Source organism: Micropterus dolomieu, linkage group LG10 (assembly GCF_021292245.1).
Source record: "Micropterus dolomieu isolate WLL.071019.BEF.003 ecotype Adirondacks linkage group LG10, ASM2129224v1, whole genome shotgun sequence".
NCBI classification, from domain to species: Eukaryota; Metazoa; Chordata; class Actinopteri; order Centrarchiformes; family Centrarchidae; genus Micropterus; species Micropterus dolomieu.
In genome coordinates this window covers 28,900,229-28,914,186 of record NC_060159.1, presented here as the reverse complement: position 1 = coordinate 28,914,186, position 13,958 = coordinate 28,900,229, and the positions used below count along the sequence as shown (strand labels likewise).

The window sequence follows — 13,958 nt, the reverse complement described above, 5'->3', positions numbered from 1 at the left end:
ACACACACAGAGACTGGGACAGAGACAGAGGCTGGGACAGAGACACACACAGAGACTGGGACAGAGGACAGAGACTGGGACACACACAGAGCCAGAGACTGAGACAGAGGACAGAGACACACACAGAGGCTGGGACAGAGACACACACAGAGACTGGGACAGAGACAGAGACGGGGGCAGAGACACACACAGAGACAGACTGGGACAGAGACTGGACTGGGACAGAGACAGAGGACTGAGACAGAGGACAGAGACAGGGACAGAGGACAGACTGGGACAGAGACAGAGACAGAGACTGGGACAGAGACACACACAGAGACAGAGCCAGAAACAGAGACAGAGACGGGGACAGAGACAGAGACACACACAGAGACAGACTGGGACAGAGACACACACAGAGACAGAGCCAGAAACAGAGACAGAGACGGGGACAGAGGACAGACTGGGAAAGAGACAGAGACAGAGACTGGGACAGAGACACACACAGAGACAGAGCCAGAAACAGAGACAGAGACGGGGACAGAGACAGAGACACACACAGAGACAGACTGGGACAGAGACACACACAGAGACAGAGCCAGAAACAGAGACAGAGACGGGGACAGAGACAGAGACAGAGACTGGGACAGAGACACACACAGAGACAGAGCCAGAAACAGAGACAGAGACGGGGACAGAGACAGAAACAGAGACAGACTGGGACAGAGACACACACAGAGACAGAGCCAGAAACAGAGACAGAGACGGGGACAGAGACAGAAACAGAGACAGACTGGGACAGAGACACACACAGAGACTGGGACAGAGGACAGAGACTGGGACACACACAGAGCCAGAGACTGAGACAGAGGACAGAGACACACACAGAGGCTGGGACAGAGACACACACAGAGACTGGGACAGAGACAGAGACGGGGGCAGAGACACACACAGAGACAGAGCCAGAAACAGAGACAGAGACGGGGACAGAGACAGAAACAGAGACAGACTGGGACAGAGACACACACAGAGACAGAGCCAGAAACAGAGACAGAGACGGGGACAGAGACAGAAACAGAGACAGACTGGGACAGAGACACACACAGAGACAGACTGGGACAGAGACTGGACTGGGACAGAGACAGAGGACTGAGACAGAGGACAGAGACTGAGACAGAGACAGGGACAGAGGACAGACTGGGACAGAGACACACACAGAGACAGAGCCAGAAACAGAGACAGACTGGGACAGAGACACACACAGAGACAGAGCCAGAAACAGAGACAGAGACGGGGACAGAGACAGAAACAGAGACAGACTGGGACAGAGACACACACAGAGACAGACTGGGACAGAGACTGGACTGGGACAGAGACAGAGGACTGAGACAGAGGACAGAGACTGAGACAGAGACAGGGACAGAGGACAGACTGGGACAGAGGACAGACTGGGACAGAGACAGACTGGGACAGAGACACACACAGAGACAGAGACAGAGACAGGGATGTTGTGGAGTCTGAGCCGGCAGTTTGACTGAGCCGCTGTGTTTCAGCCTGAATGTGATGAACTGTCGACTGTTTACGATCTGAAAGCTTCACTGTGAACAGACTCGTTCATATTTCATGTGCAGGGCGGCGGTTTAACTGTGAGCACTGATATAATAACCCACAGTGTGTGTTGGGGGGGGGGTCGCCCCGCAGGCTGGACTCCTGATGTGACTGCTTTCTTAATGAGTCGGGAGGCTGGTACAGTTCAGCAGGCTTGAAGGAACAAGAATCACTGGTGCCAGAAAGAAAGAAGAGAGTTTATGAAACATAACAAAACAGCGAAGAGACAGAAGAGAAAAGCTCTCGTGCCAAGAAAGGAAGTCACCGATTAAACCGGAGCCTCTGCACTCTGCACAAATCAATAAAGCGTCTCTCCTGCTGACAAACTGTCTCCGTCCTCTCTGAGTTTCTGGACCTGAAACCTGTTCAGCGTCCCAGCAGGACGTGCAGCTGCTGGTCCTGAGTTTCTGGCCTCTGGGGGCGGAGCTTTGGCTCATTAGCTGCACCGTCATCACAAAGCAGAAGTTAACTGACAACAAAACTCTTCTCTATAATTATATTGCTTCATTTTATTATCTACAGAAGTTAGACGAAAATAAAGTGTTTCCTAAAATGAACGACCTCCCAGTGTCCAGAGCCGTCAGAGGAAAGCTCTGTACTCAGGGAACGAGGCCGAGAGAAAACCATCGTCTGCGAAGAAACTCGACCATCTGAGGAGGAAACCGTCTGCAGACCGACTGTCAGCCAGTGAAAACCTTTGCTGCATTATCAAACGTCAAATACGACAAAGACTGAAGAGCAGCTGAGAACTGCAGGAACAGGAGAAGGTTCCAGTTTCCAGACTCCAGCAGTCTCCTCAGATCCCGGACCAGGTCTCACTTTCAGCGTCTGATAAGAGTCTTTGTGCTATTTTCAGTTTAATTTGGGGTTCACACGTTTCATACATCACTTCTGTTTTTCTTCTCTGGAAACGGGGGGCTGGAGGTCTTCAGATCACTGAACTCAATGGACTGTGAACTGAGTTTCAAAATAAAAGCAGTGATCCTCCTGACAGAGCTGAAAGTGAGACCTCGTCATGAAATCAATCTTTGTGGACTCGTCTGGTGCCGAGTCAGAAACACAGAGTTGGTGAAGTTTCTTTGTTTCGTACGAGACAAATAAAAAGAGTTTGAATGAAAACATTTATTGTGTAAAGTCCAACTCAGATATGAACAGCACATTCATCAGTTTCAATGTTACATAACTCAAATATTACAGGAACAGGAAACTAAAAGATAAAGAGCGATTACAGGAAGCAGAAAGTAAAATCAAAGCGAGGCAGTTCACCTGAGGTTACAGAGTTCAGTCTGACACTTTAACATGTAAACAAAATCCAAAGCCTTCAGACTCTCAGCTGGCTCCAGGTCCAGGTTTTAATCCCGACAATAATCTGTCAGCTGATTAAGTTTAAAGCGAAGCTGCTGAGTGAGAGCGGATCAGAGTGAAACTGCTGAATAAAGTCTAAAAGTGATTTTAAATGTGTTTTACTGTGTCAGTTATCTGTTTGATTTTATTTTGAAGGTCACATCGAACCTCTCTCCACAGCAGGAACAGAATCCTCTTTATAAGGATCTAATTGGCCGAGACGTTGTTACATCTCTAAACATACGGATTCTCAAAAACCAGCAATACAACCCCCGTCCAGTAAAAACCACGTGTCTCCAAAGATGAACTTGTTGCCCTGTGAGCTGACGATTCTTCTTTTAAAATGAATCATTTAAAACCTGAAGGAAGACGTCAGCACAACAAGCTCGTGGAAACTGAATGGAAAATTGGAGATACGTGGTTGTCACACTGCGGTTTTCCCTGTTGAGTCCACTGTCCGTCCTCAGGTTCAGGTTCAGGTTCAGGAAAGATAAGGGGTCTTCATGGTTCAATGACAGACTTGAAGCACTAAACTGGACTTCTTGACCTTTCCAGTCTTGAACCCAAAGCCCAGTCTTTCCTGAACCAAAGTGGTGTAGTATCTCAGGCTGACACCACGTGGGTCTCTGCTGACGAACCAGCCACCCTGACCTCTGACCTTCGGCTCACGCACAGTACGGAAACCTCCTGAACGGCAAAATAATAATACAGATAGTCCCGACAGCAGATGGGTTTCCTTCAGATCCAGGAGGCGTGTGGGCATCATTTCTAGGACAGAGACACTCAGCTCTTCTAAAAGCAAAGCGACGTTTGGTCAGTTTGTCTCGGAGCTGTGAGCAGTTCAGCCAGACGGACGTTTCCTTATCAGATTGTTTCGTTTCAAAAGTTTTTTAAGTCCTGAAGAGGTTAAAAAAGTAAAAATGAAAGAGCTGTTGCAGATTTAAACCCCTCTGATTTACAACACAGGATTACAAAATGATTTACAGGCTCGGGTCAGGTTTGGACTTTTAGAGACCAGCAGGCCCCAAGCTGAGCTCCAGAGATCTTTGGGCTCAGGAGGGAAGTTCCTGGTCCACAACAGACGGACGAGCCCGCCGGGCGTCCTCACATGGTGAAAGACGAGCCGTTGTCGCTGGATCCGTCTACCGAGCGGCGAGCGGACATGTAGATCTCGGAGGTGACCCTGGAGAAGCGGCGTGGGGCGATGTACCTCTTCCCCAGACACCACAGGTCCTGGACGATCCTCCTGAAGTGGTTCCTGAACTTCACCCCGACGAAGGCGTACAGCACCGGGTTCAGGCAGCAGTGCAGGTAGGCGATGGTCTGCGTCACCGTCTTGGCAGTGAGAATGACGTCCGAAAATTCACACGTCTGCTCCCCGAACATGTTGACGGTGTCGAACAGCAGCGTGACATTGTAGGGCAGGTGGCAAATGATGAACACCGCCACCACGGCCAGCACCACCCGCACCGCCTTGTGCCGCTGGAAGTTTCTGGCTTTCATCAGGGTGATGATGACGCCGGTGTAGCAGAAGACCATGATGAGCAGCGGAAGGAAGAAGCCCACGGCCAGCTGGGTGCTGGGGACCGCCACCTTGGTCATCCAGGCGGTGGAGTTGTCCGAAAACTGAAACTCACAGACGTAATGATGAGCCTCGGAGGTCTGGTTCACCATCGTGTCCTCCATGAAGGCTTCCAGGGTGTGGGAGGGCTCGTACCTGCTGTAGAAGTAGAAGGTGGGGAAGGACAGCAGGAAGGCGGAGGCCCAGACGATGGTGCACATGACGCGGCTGTACTGCAGCGAGCGCAGTCTGAAGCTGCGGCGTGCCTGGACGATGGCGATGTAGCGGTCGGTGCTTATGCAGGCGAGCAGCAGCATGCCGCTGTACAGGTTCACGCTGTAGGAGCCGCGCAGCAGCTTGCAGGCCGTGTTCCCCATCGGCCACTCCGACAGCTCGTTGTGGACGATGAGAGGCAGCGACACCACGAACAGCAGGTCTGCGATGGCGACGTTGAGCAGGTAGATGTCGGTCATGGACTTGGCCCTCTTGTAGCAGGCGTAGGTGACGATCACCAGGCTGTTCCCCACAAAGCCCAGGATGCAGATGATGGAGTGGATGTACGGGCCGACCACCAGCTCCACGCTGTGGTTTTTCTGGTGAGAACAGGGTCCAACCCAGTTGCCATAGTCATAGGTGTCATTAAGGGTGTAATTTAATTGGTCGTATGAGTAGTCGGCCATCTTCTTCTTCTGCTGTAAACAAAGCGAGCAGAGACAGAAGATTAAACTGTGAGGATTTCTCATGAATTCACTCTGAAGTTTGAACGTTTGTAAAATCAAGCAAAAGATTTTGGTTTTCGGGGATAAAGAGAGAAAACAAAGATTAGCGGGACATTTACTGACAGCCATAACTGTGTAACTCGCCTTCAAGCTGGTTTTTGAACGAATGAATCGATTATTAACGTGCTGATCAGTGAGCCTTAGAGGTGCTTATAGGTGGAATCTGTTACCTTCGGACAGAGCTAGCCGTTTCCCCTCGGTTCCAGTCTTTATGCTAAGCTAGCCAGCTGTAGCTTCACATTTACCTCTCCGCTAGAAAGAGCAGAGGATTTCACTAAATGTCACACTGTACCTTTAGAAACTGAGTCAAACACTGACGCTGACTGTTAAAGCCGGACGCTAAGCAGAAGTAAAGCTCTCAGCGTGACGACGAACAACAACTGGAGTCCCGACGCTGTAGAGATTGAAAGTTAAACCCTCTGAGGAATTCAGTGGAGAATGCGGAGATGGAGTCTCTGATCATGAGGTTACAGCTTGTTGAACCAGTTTACAGGTAGCAGCTTGTCATACTGACCGCAAGAATGTGAACCCTGTCTAACCTGGTGTCAGCTGTAGCTTTTGTTTCACTCATGGAGGCTGAATCCACGTTATCCAAGTTAAACTCGAACACAAAAGCTGCTATAAGCGACTTGACAGGGAGCGAGCTACAACATTAGCTGTGTCTCCATAGGGCTTCTATAAATCGCTCCACAGACAGAAGCCCATTGAACAAAAGCATCTTTTAAATTAACATTTTGTCTGTAAGCAAACGAGCTAGCTGTCAGTCAGCCACAGTAGCTCGCTGTCTGTTGACCGTATTTTAAATTTAGCGTCTCCATATTTTTAATGCTGATTTCCTCACAGATGGTATCTGATGTAACAATCACTTTATGGCTTTGTTGGAGAGCTGAGAGTCAAGGTCAGCGTCAGAGCCCAGCGTGGAGCCTGTTTCACTGGGTTGAATTCCAGTTAAGAACCCATTAAGGCCTAATGACAGAAGGACTAGATTTGTTTAAGAGACTTTCTGTGGACGGAGAGATCCTGAGACTAAGTCCTGACCAATAAATCTGTTGTTAAGGAGCTTCATGTCGGTGGAATAGTGCTAAAGTGGTTGGTAATTGGTATAATAATTAATGCTATATCTCATCCCTACTTTTTATTACGTTGCTACCAGGCTTCAGTCTAATGCAGAGCGGCGTGCGTTCTGTGTGCACCACCTGAGGACAACTTCTTCTTCTTCTTCTTCTTCAGTTTCTTGGCTGCCTTCACGCTGCTCCACCTGGAGATGCTTTATTAAGCTCTGGCTCACACAACCAACACCTCCTCCATCACAGAGACGATGATCACCGTCAGCTGGATCGTTTCATATAAAAGAGTTTAATGTAAACGTGAAGAAGAATGTGTGAAACGTGGGACTGATGCTGAAGACGAGTGTTCGATCAGACTCTGCATCTTTTAAACAACAGCAGACATTTGTAAAATCTAAAGTGTGTGTGCAGCTCAGACAGTCCTGTGAATTTAGTTTAGATTCTGGATCTTCTACCTGCTGAAATATCCTGTTTGATGTTTATCAGAAAACAGAAATGAACATTTTCACTCTGACTTTTATTCGTCTGATGTAAAAACCACCAGAGTAATCTACACACGATATTTAAATGTTACGAAAGCAGCAGAAATGTCAGAGCTGGTAAGAAGTGATGAAAATGTTCCAGTTGTGGTCGGCTGAGGTGGTGAACGTGTGAATGTTTGTTCTCAGGTGTCTGAACACTCAGAGGAAGTTTGCAGAAAAAGAGGTCAGTTCAGTCTGAAACACTGAGTGACCCAGTTCATGTGGTTTCTTCTGTTCTCTGAGGTTTCGATTAAAATGTGCCTCCTGCAGATCAGGCAGAGGCTCACAGGTCTGCTGAAGACGTTTAGGGAGATTTTCATGATTTCAGATCAGTGGAAGAAGAACGGGGAGGAACAACGCAAAGAGACGCCGAGTCCGGTCAGAAGATAAACCTCCTGAAACAACAGATCTTCACTTTTAGTTCTGGTCCGGTTCCTGTTTCACACACGAACCAAGAGGAGTAACCGTGACGTTACACAGACTGACAGGTCGCTTGTTGATTGGACAGCTTTAACGACTGTGATCCTGCATCATCAGGACCCACGTGGGGAAACCAAAACTCGGTGACTGACAGAAGTTTGTGCAGCACTTTAAGCTTCCGACCTGCGTCGCAAAGAGTTCACGAAGCGATAAGTTATTCTAAGCACGATTAGTAACGTCAGACCGCAGGTCGGCCGCAGAGCCTGGTGTGAACAGACAAACAGGACGTGTGCAGGAATAATTCAGCTTATTAGCCTTCTGTATGCTCCGATATGGACTTAATGAACTGACAGGGGAAACGAAGCCCTACTGGCCCTTTTTAATCATTATGGAAAATACCTGCGCGTATATCTCAGCAAATGATTTTCATAATCACAGCATAACTCATACACATTTCAGTCAGACCATTTATTAGAGGTTCAGCTTTGGAGATAAAGATCACATCAGACCCCGACCCTGCAGTCCTGCAGTCAGACCCAGACCTTACAGTCAGACCCCGACCCTGCAGTCCTGCAGTCAGACCCAGACCTTACAGTCAGACCCCGACCCTGCAGTCCTGCAGTCAGACCCAGACCCTGCAGTCAGACCCCGACCCTGCAGTCCTGCAGTCAGACCCAGACCCTGCAGTCAGACCCCGACCCTGCAGTCCTGCAGTCAGACCCAGACCTTACAGTCAGACCCCGACCCTGCAGTCCTGCAGTCAGACCCCGACCCTGCAGTCCTGCAGTCAGACCCCGACCCTGCAGTCAGACCCCGACCACTAGAACCAGTCTGGAGGTGGACTGGTTCTAGTGGGACTGAGAATGGTGGAGCAAACAAGTTGACCTGAGCAGACTTCTGGACTTTGGGCTGCACAGACTCACACGTTGGCGTTCATTAAATACAACCACTGCATTACATAGCGAGGTGGGGAGGTGATGGAGCAGTGGATACGTGCCTTTGGTGTGAGAAACCCGGGTTCAATTCCCACTGTGAGACACCAACGTGTCCCTGAGCGAGACCCCTCGTTGCTCCGGGGGCGTGCGACCTCTGACATGTACAGCAGCTGGAAGTCTCTTTGGATAACAGCGTCAGCTCGATGAGTAAATGCAGTGTGTGGTCTCTGCGGTGTGTCGGCTGCGCTCTTTGCTCTGCAGCCTGTGTGTGTTTGTGGCTGCAGCCGCTGTGACGTTCACACTGTTCTTATGCATCTGTGTGGTTTTATTCTGCTGTTAAAGGTGCAGCTAGCTTCGTTCTGCAGCATCGTATCGCTTGTTGACCCGCCTCAGTGTCCAGCACTCTTTAACTGTGCTTGGTCATTGCAGTTTAGCTGTTGTTCCAAACCTCAGCTGGATGTGGTGTGAAGCTGCTTTAATAATCCTCATAAAGTAACTCTGACTTCATGACATCTGGCCTTACGGACTTGAATCTGCTTGTAAACACTCAGGAACTTTCTACACATGAAGCTCTCAGAAATAAACCCTGTTCCGCGGTTTCGCTCTTCTGTCAGGCGGCAGATAACAAACTAGTTTAATTAGAAGCGGCGAGTTCCTCAAACGCCTCGTGTTCCCGCTCTCTACTTCTGCTTGCCGGACACGATGCAAACATTAAGCCGCAGCTCAGTTTGTCCTCTCTGACTTCCCGTAATTCAAATGTCACCTGGAGAAACATTAAACCAGCGCTCGCTTTCTCACCAACACCGACATCATCAACCTGCCCTGTCACCTGTGCAGGTGTGTTTAAGGACTTCCTGAAACCCTCAGCTGAGCTGTACTGTGGGTGTGTACAAGTACTTTCCTGCACTAGCTATCTGTTCTGTGTACGGTAACAGTACGAGGTCAGTTTTCAGGGGGCTCCACTCTACGTTCTCATCATCAATCAACTCTGTACGCTAACCAATCAGAGAGTCCCGTCCTGTGACTCATGTCAGGGGTCACAGACACTGAAACTTCTAGTTTTATTTGTTTTATTATTTCAGGATGTCTAACAAAGCAGCTGTGCAGCTGGCTCCCTGCGCGTCACACGTCTGGCGTGAACTCAGCTGCAGCAACGTTTTCAAACTATTTCTTCACGTTCCAGTTTCGCTCCCTCGTACCAGGTGTGTGATGTAGCCGCTTCACCTGGCTAATAAATGCACTTCACTGCGTCAGACTGACAGGAGCTCGTTTTGCTTGCAGGTTTAAGTAGGTTCAAACAGCCGCAGACGCTGTGAGCAGGTGTAACGGCAGAAACAGACGCTGAGAGCTTTGATCAGAGCTCACAGACGGGAATGTGATCCTGAACGAGGTATTTTATCTCATTATTAGTTATAATAATACAGAGGCGTCCCCCAAATGAAATGTATTATTATTCTTCTAAACGCCTGTCAAAACACAGCAGACAGTTTCTTTTAAAAGCAACAAGCCTGTAGAGCGTATACCTTAGTGCAGTATTTGTGTACAAGTAGCAGCTCTGTTTAATGTTAAACTGGAGGGTTACTGTGAAATGAGTTTCTTTCTGTCCGTCTGCAGCAGCTGATATTAACGTTTGCTCGTCGGCTCACGTGAAGCATTTTGGCACTTCTTCTGTGGTTTAAACTGAATACATCATCTTTCTTTAAACTTCACATCCTGTTAGAGATAAAAAGACTAAACGCAGCCTCGTGGGACGACGTTAGATGTTATCAGGCAGATTGGACAGATAACATCATCTCACGTTTCCCCAAAGTCAGGAGACGAGAACCAAAAACCTGAGCTAGATAAACGGGAGCTGCATCATTTCAGATCTTTCAGACAGACAGAAAGCAGAAGTGGCCGGCGGAGGTCAGACTGCGAGCCAGAAAGAAACTGCAGAAAACGAAGAAAACGAGGAGTGAAAAGCAGAACTCACGTCTGGGAGCTGCTGGTTTCCCTCGTCGCTCGGCCAGGTGATGGAGGAGGTGATGGTGCGGCGGCGGCTCGCTGAACACACTGCTGATAACGGGAAACGTGTGTGTGTGTTTCTGAACGTCTTCCTCTTTCATCTCTCTCTCTCTCTGTTTCAGCAGTGCTCGCTCTGTCACCTCTCTTTGGTGTTAAAGGTTTCCTCAGAAACTGCTCATTAAGGTTAAAGTTTAATCCCTGCAGCCGCTGGCTGATCTGAAAGCTTTAATAATCACACACATATACACACCTGTGTGTGTGTGTGTGAGCAGATGTGACAGGGTTGTGTTTAAAGATGAGACAGATTTCCTAAAGCTGCTAACAGGAACTGCTATCAGCTGATTCAGCTGCTTTCAATACTGCTAATTTCACAAACATGTAAATAAACCAGCGAAATTCTTTTTTCAGTCCTTCAGCATTTTCATTTCCCCGCTTTCTTTGTTTTACACTAATCTCTCAGTTTCCCAGTGAGTGAAATATAAAATATAAGAAGTGTAGAACTCTGTTAGGTCTTGGGTCACACTGAGCACATTAACAGAAGCTCAATCAGCTGCCTGAACACGTCTTCTTTCAGAAGAGACTAAATAAACACATTATTTAACGAAAGTTTGTCTCTGTGCAGATTTCTCCTAAATTCACAGTTTTAATGTGAGAAATTTTTTACCCTGTTCACCTGCAGTGTTGAAAATGTGAGGAACCGTCTCCGTTCTCTCTTCAGCAGGTTTATTCCTGACTGTAGTCTGAAGGTTTGTTCTTTTCTCATTCACAGCCTGAATTACAGAACATTTGATTACAAAAATGTTTCTTTATTGTTTATGAAGTAGTAAAAAGAGAAATCCAGAATCCCCTCAGAAAAACAATCATTTTAAACCCGATTTAATCCACAGTTCAGATTTCAGCTCTTTAAATAGATATGATGCACATCGCATTAGAAACGGCCTCATTTGCATATTTAAACATTTCAGAAAACTTTTAAATAAATATTAAATATTTATTATTTATTTATTATTAAATACATTTAATAATCATTCATTTAATATTTATTTAATTTTAATTCAATTTTTTATATTATTTTGTATATTTAAACATAACATTACAGAAAACTTATAAAATAATATTATATTTAATATTTATTTAATATTAAATACATTTAATGATCATTCATATAATATTTATTTAATATTAATTCAATATTTAATATTATTTTTCATATTTAAACCTGCAATACAAAACAAGTCCGAGTCAGGTCTCAAGTCCTAAACAAGAGTTAAAACTGAAATTATTTTTTATTGATTAACCTGCACAGAAAACAGGCAGAGGGACAGTTTCAGGCAACAAAAGTCCAATAACTTCATGAATTAAATGTTGATGAGTTTTTTGATTATAATTTATATTTGGGCATCAAGTCCAAGTGAAGCGATTTTGAGTCTAAAGTCATCATATTTGGGACTCAAGTCCACAATTCTGCTGGGCGACGTGGCCAAAAATGTTATCACAATAAAAATATTTCATGCCATTCGATATCAATAATTATCACAATAAGTCAAATCATTAGGGTTACTTTCAGCGTTAAAGGCTGATTTTTGCTCCTGAGTGAAAGTTAATGTGGTTTGAAACTTTTCTTTCTGCTCAGAACAAACACTTGATGCCAAACAGTGGATCACTTCACAAATCTGAGGCAGAACATTCACAACTATTCTGAGAAAATCTCTTCTCAACAAACATGCAATCTGTTTTCAGTCCCTTTTCCTCAACAAAATAAATATCTTAGTAGAAACATTAAGTGCTGATTCGTTCCTGATTCAAATGAATTCAATCAAACACTTATTGACCATTTGTTATTTTGTTCATGAGGAAAATGATATTTAGATAATTATCGTTATTGATTTATTGCCCAGCGTCTGTTTTTAAAAAAACAGGCCAACGACCGGCTCATAAAGCACAGACAGCAAAACAATAATAAGCTGCTGACAACTGAATCATATTCTATCATATTTTTATATTCTGAATTGTCACCTGCCACCCGAATTTTGTGCTTCTCTGGTGCAGAAAGTGTCCCCAGAATGCAGGAAATTAAGTATTTAAAGCTCAAAACCTTCTGGGGGAGGAGCCCCAGACCCCCCTATCAACTATTTCATCAATAGCCCTACATGTGTTTTTCTAAATATTAAAATATATTCTTGTCTTGTCGCGTGGGCCAAGTGTTTGATCACACTGATCTGAGCCCTTAAATGGAACGATGGTGTGTTGGTGAGGGGGGTCCGGGGCAGATTTTTTCTCCCAGTCCAGCCCTGCTGGGCAGCGTCCTAAACTTTTAAGTGGATGTGAAAAACATTGCTGGGGTGTTCAGGGAGGTTGCTAAGTGGTTTCTGGGGCCTTCTCAGTAAATTACACACAGCTTCTAACGCATGAATAATTAGCTGCTGGAGGAGATCAGGACCAAACTGCTGTTTTAAAACAACAACGATGTGTACTTAAGTCACTGCTGATCACTTCCTGTCGCTCACTCTGGCACCTGGACTCCCCACTGGGCGGCCTTCGGTCTGACGCTGGGGTTCATGTCGCTGAATCAAAAATACTCCAACACTAAAAACAGAGTGAAACTTTAAATTCACATCATTGGAGACATCAGAGGACCCGCCAGCAGTCAAATAACTCTGCAGGAAACAGCCGCTCAAAACAAACACATTTATTGGCTGAAACTGTACAGATTTAAATATGGACGATACAAAGAGGTGCATCATGGGAACCGTGCTGGGTGATGGGACGGTCAGGCCACCTCCTCCATGTAGTCGGCGCCATGATTCTGGCTGAGCTGGGAGACACTCAGGTCCTGAGTGGTGTCGTCGAACTGCACAACAGAACAGACGGGATTTAAAGGTCTGAAGCACGAGCGGTCTAAAATAACATCACGTACAAACAGTTCAAACACAATGATCTCATAGACCATGATGCACTGCTGCACATTCAACCACCCAATAGGATGTAAAGGAGTTAAAACAACTGCAGCAGAAACATTTTACTTTTACCTCAGTAAGGTTTAGAACCCAGGACTTTCACTTGACTAAAGGGAGTAAAATAATAACCGCGCAGCTCTAGACCTTAAAATGTTTTCAACCGAAAGAATCAAACTGATGTCGTGTCTGCCTGGTTGTGACACTCAAAAATATTGATCCACTTCGTTACAGCGGCTTGTTTGTCCGCTAGTAAAACTGGCTTCAAAGCAGGGAGCACTTCCTGTGGGCTCAGAGGAAATGATGCTACCAAGCCAGCCAATCACAGTTCTTGCAGCGTGACGACACGGTGCACCCAGGTGAAACCTGAAGCAGGGCTCACCTTGTCGCTGTTGTCGGGTCCCTCGATGGAAACCTCCTCGATCTCCTCCCCGATGCTGAGCTCGCTCTTGGAGAGATCTGACCGATGGCTGGAGCAGAGAAAGTGCATTAAACCAACTTCCACCTGCGTTTGGGGTCATGCTGATAAACGCAGCTTGCAGGGATGTTTTATCTGTGACGTTTATGAAGCTTTTTGTCATTTAGTTTACACAATACAATACACAGTGAAGAAGCCTGTTTCTGGGCCTCTCTGAAGAGGAACCACGGTCATTCAATCTATAAATGTTTGATTATTGAAGTGAAACCAAGCTCTTTGAACAAGTGAACAAAACACCAGGTGAGCCCCATGAGCTAATGAGCTGGTTAACATCTCGCTAACTGACAGGGAGCTACAACAAGCTGACA

General features: G+C 46.3%; 1 protein-coding gene and 1 long non-coding RNA gene across 2 annotated transcripts; both read right to left on the bottom strand.

Annotated features, from left to right (window-relative positions):
- Positions 1-2,727: 2,727 nt before the first annotated feature.
- On the bottom strand, positions 2,728-5,152 carry ccr6a (chemokine (C-C motif) receptor 6a). Its single transcript, XM_046059985.1, has one exon. The coding sequence runs from the start codon at positions 4,963-4,965 to the stop codon at positions 4,036-4,038; it is 930 nt and encodes a 309-aa protein (XP_045915941.1). The 5' UTR covers positions 4,966-5,152; the 3' UTR covers positions 2,728-4,035.
- Positions 5,153-12,892: 7,740 nt separating this feature from the next.
- Positions 12,893-13,916, bottom strand: LOC123977359. Its single transcript, XR_006826634.1, has 2 exons — positions 13,555-13,916; positions 12,893-13,069 (listed from the first exon to the last, which is right to left on the bottom strand). It is a non-coding gene; the product is annotated as an uncharacterized LOC123977359 (long non-coding RNA).
- Positions 13,917-13,958: the final 42 nt, after the last annotated feature.